At 48.8% G+C, this 10,546-nt stretch overlaps 1 protein-coding gene across 1 annotated transcript; it reads right to left on the reverse strand.

Annotated features, from left to right (window-relative positions):
- Positions 1–5,889: 5,889 nt before the first annotated feature.
- TMEM230 (transmembrane protein 230) lies at positions 5,890–7,837 on the reverse strand. Its single transcript, XM_009880094.1, has 3 exons — positions 7,712–7,837; positions 7,134–7,256; positions 5,890–6,147 (listed from the first exon to the last, which is right to left on the reverse strand). The coding sequence occupies exons 1-3, from the start codon at positions 7,808–7,810 to the stop codon at positions 6,007–6,009; spliced, it is 363 nt and encodes a 120-aa protein (XP_009878396.1). The 5' UTR covers positions 7,811–7,837; the 3' UTR covers positions 5,890–6,006.
- Between the last annotated feature and the right edge of the window lie 2,709 nt (positions 7,838–10,546).

The raw sequence follows: 10,546 nt of genomic DNA on the forward strand, positions 1-10,546 counted from the left end.
CTGCTGAACTGATGAGCTGCAGGCTTCAGAGGACAGCAATGAGGAAAGTACCAAGCGGAAAGGTGGGATCAGCTGAGGATCCTGGAGGTGCTTTGCAGGTAGAGATCTCGCTGGGAAGAGCAGGACAAACACCGCAAGGGCAGGGCCAGGAGAAAGTTGAAGGGGTGGCTTAGGGAGAGGCAGAAGATGTGAGGGGCGGTTGTATGAATGAGCTGATGCTTGGGACTTTTAAGGACTAGGCATGAGGGGGAGGAGTGTGCAGAGAGAGCATGGAGAAACTCGTTTAGACCACGGCGTAAGCGGAGCGTAGCACAAATCTGATTAGAAGGGACAGAACTCTTGTGCCGAGTCATTTCTTCCTGCCCTGCAGGGTTTTTACGTCGTCTTTTATGCTAAGCAAAATCCATATTGCTGTAAGCGTAGCAGCATAGCACCGAGCCTCTCAGTGGCAAACGTTGCTGAATTTGGCTAATTGGAGTCGACAGAAAGAAAGCAAACCCTGACTGCAGGGGCTGGTCTAAGTGTTCCCTCACGATGGGTACCAGGAAAGCATGAGAGATGCTCTTGCAGATTGTGCTGTTTGTTCAAACAAAGCATTTGGTTTATGGCTATATTTATAGCACGGAGCTCTTCCAGTCCCACTGCCATTACAGTAAGGAACAAAATTGCGATGAATCTTCTTTGAGAGGGTTCTTTCTCCTCCTGTGAAGCAGTTTTGGCACTGAAAGTGTAAGTTCTGTGGAGGAATCACTATTTCAGCCTGGGCTGTTAAAATGAAGGAAAAAAAAATCCACTAGTCACCACTAATTAACTTTATTTTGAAATATTTACTTGGGCTGAAGTAGTAGCTGCTCCAAGTGAGTCATCACATTCTCCCCCCCTCATCTCCGCAGATGTTTCACACAACTTCTACTAAAATATTTTTCAGGACTAAGATCGGTAACCTGCTGCCCAGCCCAGCCTCCTTACAACCACCCTGCTCTGCCGACAAGTGGTACAACATCCAGCCAGGCCTCAAGGATGGAGTTATCAAAAGAGTAAGAGGAAATACAAAGCACTGCTGAGAAAAGACAAACAAGGAGTTAGAAACTCAAGTTTCCTCTTGCTATGTCACCGCAGGACCAGCGATGGCCCTTGGTCTTATCCCCATCCCATGAATCCCCATCAGCACAAGCACATGGAGAATCTCAGAGAGAAGGATCAACAGTGATGCCAAAACCCATACAGAGCACAAGGCAAGTTGCTGCCTGGAGTACTTACACCCCCTGTTCCGGGATGGGACCGCAGGGCCTGCAGCTGCTTCCCTGTAGAGGGAATGATGTCTCTTTACAAGGCTCTTGGTATGGAGAGATGCAAAATCACGAGCCTGTAAGGAACACAACATTGCTGGCTCCACAAACCAGAAAAACAAAGAATTGAGAGCCGGGGATAGGGTGATAAACCGTCAGGGTTGTGGCTTCACTTGGACCCAAGCCTGACAGTCTCCAGGCTGGTGAAATTCCTCACTGCTCCCATCGCATCGAGCAACCTAAAGAAGCACCATTTCTGCCTCTTTGAGAGTTTATTACAACCGTTTGCACAACACTTTGGATAATTCTGGCTTTTCCTATTTCTCCTTTCCACTGCTGAGTTTATCTCCATCCCTCCTTTTTTCCCCGTGGGATGGAGCGCGCCCCTTTCAGGCGGACATCTTTCTATAGGCTCTCGCGACAGGGGCATTAGCCATGACCTTGGAGATGCAGCATTGAATAAGATACTTGCTATAAACCCTCGCTGTCCCCAGCCTTATCCAGTGCCTGAGCCAGCAGAGACCATTGCGATGCTTTTAGCAGCGTCTCTGGATGTGAAGCCTCTCCTGGAAGCCCACTCGGCTCCCTCAGCCAGCATGTGGGTGGCAGGTTGACTCCTTGAATGTCACCACTTGGTACGAGTCTGCTGCCTGACTTCCCTTCTCAGGGGAAACTGGCTGTGGGAACAGTTAGAAAATTAGTTACACATGGCGTCTTTGAGCCAGGAGCCACTGGTGGCCATCTCCCTCTCAGCTGGTGGCATTTGCACCACCAACAGTGGTAAGGAGCCTCCTGGAGAGGAGAGGAACAGGCCCTGTTCTGCCTTGGGGAGCACAATATGCTGTTAACAGTGAGCTACTGCAAATGAGGGGCAGAGGAAGAGCCATTTTGGATCTAGCATGAGTTTCCAGGGCGTGTAGTTAATGTCTGCAGCTACCCAAGACTGTCCCCACTGCTACTGTGTTTGTTCCCCCCCGGTTTATTCACCTAGATGTTTCAAACAGCTTGTCTACGTAAGGGAAGTTTCCCCTGATGGGATGATGTTTGGGAACTTTCATTGGCTTGGTTCACTCCAGAGTAAAAAAAAAAAATAAAAAAAAGATATTTACTTAAAAGGAGTCTTTGCTTTTATAAATAATACATAGGGGGGGACTTCTCTGGGACTGCTGGTAGCTCAGGCCAGAGGATGCTACAATCACATTTCCAAATGTCTTTCCAGCAACTTTATGGTATTAAATTAAGTATGTAATCGTATAAATACACTGTACAACAGCAACAGAAGAACATCACTGAGGATACATGAATTCAAGCACTCATAAACTAGAGAAAAGCCTATGATCTGGCTGTCCGTTCTTTCTCCAGAGATTCTGTGCATAATAATGCCCCATCCAGCTATATAAATGCCGACTATTTTTTCCTCCGAGACAGCTGCCGTGCCGAGTGCCCAGAATGGACGATGCTCAATAAAGGGAACAGCTATTCAGTATTATCCTCATCCACCGGTGTTCGGCCAGTGCCTTATTTGTCATTCAAGCCCTGCTCTAGAACCAGAAACTTCTTCACAGGCGTTTTCCTACTGCCCTCACCGCCGTAGCGAGTCAGCTCTCCCCAAAGCCGCAACCCCCAGGATCTGACAGACGGGGAACTGAGCAGCAGAGCCATTAACTGCGGGGTTTGGTGGCAGCATCTGGCAGCGGGGTCAAGGGACGGATACAGCCGCGCAGTGGGGGAGCTGAGGGAAGGCTGCAGAGGAGCCAAGCCAGCCTTGCAAATCACACACGCGGGTCCACAGTGTGGCAGGAGCGGGAGGAAAATTAAAAAGATCCTGTTGGTAAATGTATCAGCACAGAGGCACCGATAAAACAGCCCCATTTGGGAGGAAAGCTTCATCCTTATGTAATGTTTTAACAAATAAAAGAGCTGACAGCACCGGTTACACTCAAACCTCCACCAGAGCAGCACCACTGCCACGACACGGACCCGGCTCAGAGAAACAAAACGTTTGCAGTAAAATCTTCCAATCTCTTGAAATAGATGTAAACTCATGCTATTTTGCAAGAGAAGAATGAACCCCAGCTATTAGCTACACTACAGCTAGACAATTAATAGACATTTGAGCATCTAGAAACTTATGCACTCTGGAGGAAAAAACACACTTAGAATGCAATATGTCAACTCGAAGAATGCAGTTGTCTGGATCTATGTTTTTCCAGTGGTCAACATACCCTTTTTCTTCGCCAGAAGCATCTCATTTTTTTCCCAAATTAAATGTAAAACAATCCCTGTAGAGAAGAAAATTTCCGTGTGGCCTCCCTCACACGGACAACCCTGTGAGCATTAGGGCAGGGATCGTTCTTATTTCTACATCGTGCTGCCTGAGGACTTTGCTTCTGTCAATTAAAAAATAAATTAATTGCCTTTCCTCCAGAAAGGTCAGCATGTTTTTCTCCTGTCCCCTATGTTTACTTATCCCTCTTTCCAACTTTCTGCATCTTATCAGCCCCACTCCAAAGCATCTTCTCCCTCCCCCTTCTCTTTTTGCGTCCAAACTTCCCGTTCCACTTCCTCTCCCCTTTCCCCAAACCCAAACAAACCCACATTCTTATCCCCGAACAGTGGCTGATTCATGGCTTTGCGTCAGCAGCCGCTCTCCTGGCCAGACCCAGCTTTAATGGACACATTTCAGCTGCTGCCAAGCGGTACGTGACAACATCTGGGAAGCGGCGCTGCCGCGGGCCCCGGCAGCGTCAGGAACGTGAGACGGGCGAGCGCCGGCGTGACGCAGCAGAGCAGGAGGGAACGTGCACAGTCCTTGCCTTCAGAGATGGAAAGGGAGATCCCAAATTCAATCAGTTCTTCCTCAGAGGGCAATGCTGGGGCACACGCGAACCGGTTGAAGTCAAATGAGGGAAGGGATGCAAGTTAAAAAAAGACCTTGGCTGAGGCTCCGGGTTTAATCTAGAACATTGGAGGATGGAAAAAGGCAATTTTAAGAGTGGTTTCAGAGCGAGGCGTTCATCCAGCCAGCGCTGTTCTCATCTCAGCACCTCCACAGACCTGCTCTGCGCTAACAGCGATCCCTGCCCCTCTTCCTTTCAGAAACTGTCACGCCTGGCAGCTCCGGAGCAGCCGGACCGGCCCGCAAGGCACATTCACACAGACCTGCTCCCCTTACCTCGCACGACAAAGGAACCAGATATTTGGACCCTGAAACAAAGCGATGAGAGCCGGGGTCTTTCCACTTTTAATAAAGGCTGGGTGTGAGGTTCAAAAGGCCAATCCTGACCTTCGGAAGCAGCACGTTTTCCTGCCGCACCCGGGGCACTCTGGATTGCGGCACTCCGGAGGGTAATCCCAGGTCCCCAGCCCTGCCCCAAAGCTGGACATGGGTCCCGGCGAGCAGATGGAGCTGTTCCAAAGCTGCTGACTCAGCACAGCCTAATGCTGACTGCCGTGGCTACCTCAGCCATCGGGTGCAGGAGGCAACAGCAGATTCAGCTAAAGCCTTAATCTGGTTGCCCAGAACAGTTTTTAGCACACACCGAGATCTGTGAACACGAGAGAGACAAGCTTATGATTTATACACAGAATATAGGGAATTTTATTCATATTAAATACATCTACTTGCAGCACTGCGTGTCACATACTTGTTCTCCAGGACACCGAGTTCATTCCCACTTCAGGAGACAAGACAGTTTTTTACCTTACATAAAATAGAGCCACCAATCCATTTTCGCTGAATAACGTATCACCGAAGCGAGCAAAACGATACAAACGGGATTTATTCAGTACAAACTATACAGAGATTTCCTTTTGACTGGTCAGGGCAGTTATGCACAGCATATTATCTAGACAAGGACAAAACGATTCCAAACAGAGAGACATATGGAATTCAAGTGTCTCTAACATCCACACTAGTCTAACCCAAGATTTTTGGTATTTAGACACTTGAATCTTGGTCCAGATTCCAATCCTTCTCCCTCTATCCACTGGGTTTGTTTAAAATAATAAGCAAAACCCAACAACAGTCCTTTTAAAGGATAAGTGGATTTTGCCAAAAGTAACAGCGGCGTGGGAAACAGTTTGCTTCTGAAGAATGTGTTTGCTGAGTAAATAAGCTCGGTCAGGCCGGCAAGAGGAGCAGCGAATGCACGACGTGTGAATTATTTCATGCAAGTGCAGTTTCCCCCCTCTTGTGCACATCTGACCTTTTTTATTGCAGGCAAGCACAGGACAAAGAGATTGGAAGCGTTTCTGATGGACAGAAAGTAAAAGGAGAATTCAACTGTGGTGTTTTGTCTGCAAAGGTAAACCCGATGATAACCACAATCGTACTGAAAACTAAAGTTCTATAAAACACTTAGAAAAAAACAAGTATCTTTGCTGCTGAAACCGGCTCATCTATTTTTGGGTAATTGCTAGAATTGCCTTGCCCAAGAAGAACTTCTTACAAGCAACCAGCATTATGTAACCAAAAGAGGAAAACTACAATAAATCACATGTTCTTCCCACCTAATGTTGCAATCTTTTTGGTCAATTCCATGTTCAACCCACCCCCCACCCCCCTCCAGCTGAAAAACCTGCAACACCTCCAAACCGGGAACTGGCGTCTTGTGACTGGTAATACCTCATCTACAATGCTACAGGTCCCCTCCGATACTGGGGTAACTCACAGCTCTGACCGCCAACCTAATTATAATGCAATTAAATACATTGTTCAATCATCGAAATCTGGGATATCGTCGTAGGAATAGCCCCGGTAGCCTTTGGAAGCGTAGTACGCAATGCGCAGGTGGTAGAAGCCTGGGAGGAACACCAGGATCCCGATGATGAGCACGGGGATAGCGCGGTCCGTTCCCTGCAGAGGAGAGATGTGTGAGTGCAGTAAGGAGAGATCTGCATGGGTTTTGGGTTTTTTTCCCCCTTTTTCTTAAATCTGGCTTCAACTATTCAACCCTGAGGCCTGGCTAGCTGACATCTAAATTCATCTTGAATCAGAAATTCATCTTGAATCAGAAATATCTCTGTTTGCTCCAGGCTGAGCTCTAAATCCTCCCCCTGGCATCTCCTCCTTGCTACAGGAAACCCTCAACTGAACTTCTCCTTCGGATTGGAGCGGTGGCTCCGGCTCACACTAATGACACTGCAGAACTGCCAGCCACGGGCTGGGTGCTGCGCGCTGTGCTGGGGGCGAACTCTCCTGCCTGTGCCTGGACCGCTTCCGATACGGCCAAACCCTGCTGTTTCCACTACGATAAGCAGCAGCTGCCAACCGTAAAGCAATTCCATACGGCACTGGGTAAGAGGAGAAGCGTGCCATAGGGGAGCACCGAGTCAACTACAAACAGGTTCCCTTTCCATGGATCATACAAACAAGTCCCCTTTCCATGGATCGTAAATGCAGAGAGATGGGAAAAGCGGTGCTGTGTCCTAATAGCGGTCTGGTATCTCCTACAGTATCTCCTACAGAAGGCACCAGAAGACCTTCACTAGAGGAGTGATGGTCCCAGCGTGAGGTTTTTCGAGGGCAGCCAGCTGACCTCTGCAGGGACACAGCGCTGAAATGAAACTGTACCCGAGGTGGGACAGCGAAACTTGGCCCTCGCTGGCAGATCTCCAGTCCCGCTCTGACCCTGCTCCAGACGTGCCCACTAAAGACATCCGCGGCTCTGCCGCCAGCGAACCCGGGCTGTCGGCAAAGAGCAGCGAGGCGGCGGAGGGAACTCCTGCCTCGCTTACGGGCCTCGTGCTCTGAAGTTCTACACTGGCCGTGATGGGTCGTGGCAGGCTTTGAGGAATGGAGCAATGCAAAACCAGTAAGTGAAGCGTAATCAAACCACTTACGCCTTTGCTAATGTATCCTGCCAAGAGGAGCGCTCCGATGATAATGAGGAAGGTCCCGATCATGAAGAGCACGATAGCCAGCGCGATTGCCTTGTAGGGGATTTTTGGTGGGCTCTTCTTGAACTGGATGGAAAACCCCAAACGTTAAAGAGCTTAACTCAGCAGAGTTCCCCTCCCACCATGGCAGAGATGTGGATCCCACAGCTGGCACAGGCGACACGGGACAAACTGTTGGAGCAGCTCTGCTCTGCGAGGAGCCCTGCCCTTGGAGACCCCGCCGAGACAGCCGTTACACCCACTGCTTCCAGACCTGCTCTCATTGCCACCTCCCTCCAAAGAAGTGCACCTGACCCTATTAAATGAGCAATCTTCTCTCCAGTTAAGTTCTGCTGGTTTTCTGGAGGAGAAGGGCTGCAGCGGTGGCTTGCGGCAAGTGTCGTACCTCTCTGAGCTGAGGCTGCTCTGCTGGAGGTGAACATAAAAGCCGCCTCCTGCGCACTCGCAAAGCTACAGCAGCCTCTCCTAGGAGTTCATGGTTAGAGCAGCAGCAGCAAGAGATTTTCTTCCCCACTTTTTACCTGCAGGTCGATATATCCATCATCAGTGCTGGAGAGCTTGGAATATTTGACTTTGCTACTGGGAATCCCAGCGGTGAGATTGGTACGTGACGGCATCATTAGAGGGAAGACGGCGCACCAGCTAGAGCCTGCAAAACAAAGAGAACAGCAAAATAAAAAAGTCAGACCAAACTGGATGATAAAAAGTCAGAGCAAACTGGATGATGGAGTCCGAGACACACAGATCAAGTTTCTTAAGAGAAACAAAAGAGTTAAGCCTGTAATAACCAAAAGGCATCTTTATTCTTTTTCATAAATGAAATCTTTTCAAACAAAGCTTTGTATTTAAGCAGAAAATACAAAAGCACGAATGTAGATGCAACAGGGTCTGCCAATGTGTGAAAGCAAAGTCAAACTGAGGTGGAACTGGTGTTTAAACCAAGATAGGAATTCCATAATAATAATAATAATAATAATAATACAAAATATAAACCAGCTCTCATTTTGCAGCGAGATCACACTTCCAGCAGGGAAATGTCTGAGGTCCAGCTATTTCTAAACAGGGACACTAGCAAACAAACTCAAACCAGAACTAAACAAAGTGGCTTTTCAACCAGCCGGATATTTTGCAACAGATCTGTTTGGAAAAAAAAAAAAAAGAAAAAAAGAAACCAAAAAAGAAACCCCCAAAACCCAAACCAACCCAACCAAATAACAAACCACCCCACTGGAAACTGGAATGAAACGGAGCCGTCATTCCCGAGACAGCTTGAGTCGTGACTCAGAGGGAGCGTGACAAGAGGATGGAGTGGTTAACGGATGAGGTAACCAAAACACCAGCAAGGAGCTAAAAACCATAGGTCATTCGTGTGTGTGGCTGCGAGGGAGGCCGCGTTCAGGCTTGAGCTTTATTTAGTTACGCCAGAGCCGTACCCTGCGATTTCCCCGAGGCCAAGCCCTGCAGTTTGGCTGCCAGCAGCTACAGTCCCGGGGAGAGGGGTAGAGCCAGCATCCTTCTGTGCCTCCGAGCCCCACTTCCCCGGAGCCGAAGCCCAGGTCCGGCCCGCCAACGCAGCCCCGACTCGCTGCGCAGCCACCCAACGCGGCCGGACAACTCCCAGCAGGACCTACGCCCTCGGTGTCTGCTCACCCGCAGCCCTGACCCCGCGCTGCCGTTCCCAGAGCCGAGGCAGAAAATGGGCTTCCCCCACTTGAACTTCAAGAGCTTTTTTTTTATTTTCTGAGAAAGTATGGAATAAAGCAAACAAAAGCGCTTATCCCAACTGCTCCAACAGGAAGGGACAAAGGTGCTTTTCCCATAACGCTATTTGGGATCTCAGGTCAAAATAGGCATCTATTTTGGTATCCAGGCGTCTGAGGCACCTCCTCAACATATTTAGTCTCCACTTGAACTAAAATCCTTTTCCTCCCTCTTGCTAATTGCTGGCACATTCCCCTGCCATCAGGTTTGTTCCTCCTGCAGTGAATTTGATTTTTATAAAAAAAAACAAAAACAAAAACAACACCCTCCAATCTTAACACCACCCCCCTCAGTTTTACCTTTAACTTAAACTTTTTGCTTTTTTTTTTTTGGCGCGAAAACCCAGGAAAAGACCAACAGGACCTTTTTTTTTATTTTCTGAGAAAGTATGGAATAAAGCAAACAAAAGCGCTTATCCCAACTGCTCCAACAGGAAGGGACAAAGGTGCTTTTCCCATAACGCTATTTGGGATCTCAGGTCAAAATAGGCATCTATTTTGGTATCCAGGCGTCTGAGGCACCTCCTCAACATATTTAGTCTCCACTTGAACTAAAATCCTTTTCCTCCCTCTTGCTAATTGCTGGCACATTCCCCTGCCATCAGGTTTGTTCCTCCTGCAGTGAATTTGATTTTTATAAAAAAAAAAAAAAAACCAAAACCAACACCCTCCAATCTTAACACCACCCCCCTCAGTTTTACCTTTAACTTAAACTTTTTGCTTTTTTTTTTTTTGCAGCGAAAGCCCAGCACAGACACAACAGCTCTGACCCCATCCATACTGGGAATCTCACCCACCCGCAGGGCGGTGACACTCTCACCCTCAGCTCCTTACACCCCTTTTTCAAATACCCCCGAGGCCGCCCCCATGCCGGGGGGCAGAAGAAACCAGAAGAAACCAGCGCGTCTGAAACGTGCCACATTTCCCGACTCTGCCCCATTTTCCTTTCAGGCACCACAGCACTTCTTACTGACTGTCCCATCCTTTACCAGGCTGTTCCTAGGGGCTTCCTGGGGATTATTTCCAATTTATACTTGCATAAATTGTCCTGCTTTTCCTTAGCAATGAGAAAGAGGCTATTAATGACAAATGTAAAAAATAAGAATATACTCAGACCTCATGTTTCAGTGCCGGGTTCGAGTCCACTAAGCTTCACTCACATTGGTTCAAGATCAGAAACGAGCTCTTTGAGAGGCAAATAAATAGCGAATCACACTTGTAATTCAAGTTTTCTGATATGATGCACTACAGTCGTGTTTTAAGCAGAGGCAGAAGGCGCAGTGCCCGGGGGAGGCTCCCGGGGCGGAGCGCAGCCTCACGGGGGGGAACAGTAAACGCAAACATGGCACTTCACGCCACGATCCTGTTCAGCCCCTAAATAAGAGCAATCTGGTTTTCTGCGGTCCGGGCCCAGCAGCAGGAACGAGGAAGGAGGAGGGATGCATCCTCTTGCCCTCTGGGGAGCTCAAACCTCACCCCTAAAGGCGCCGAACCCACCCGCCATGGTGGCCGCGTCTCTGCTGCTGACCGGGCCCGGGAGCTCCCCAGAGCCCGCGGGCTGCACTCTACCGCAGCTCCCGCCGCCCCCGAGCGCAC

The sequence above is a fragment of the Charadrius vociferus genome, unplaced genomic scaffold (assembly GCF_000708025.1).
Source record: "Charadrius vociferus isolate BGI_N301 unplaced genomic scaffold, ASM70802v2 scaffold1442, whole genome shotgun sequence".
NCBI classification, from domain to species: Eukaryota; Metazoa; Chordata; class Aves; order Charadriiformes; family Charadriidae; genus Charadrius; species Charadrius vociferus.

What these genes read in the sequence shown, in the direction of transcription:
- TMEM230 (XM_009880094.1), bottom strand. Translation starts at nt 7,810, where the DNA reads ATGATGCCGTCACGTACCAATCTCACCGCTGGGATTCCCAGTAGCAAA. An exon ending in ATGGATATATCGACCTGCAG is followed by an intron (nt 7,257 to 7,711) that starts GTAAAAAGTGGG and finishes TTTTCCATCCAG; the next exon opens with TTCAAGAAGAGCCCACCAAA. An exon ending in CAGGATACATTAGCAAAGGC is followed by an intron (nt 6,148 to 7,133) that starts GTAAGTGGTTTG and finishes TCTCCTCTGCAG; the next exon opens with GGAACGGACCGCGCTATCCC.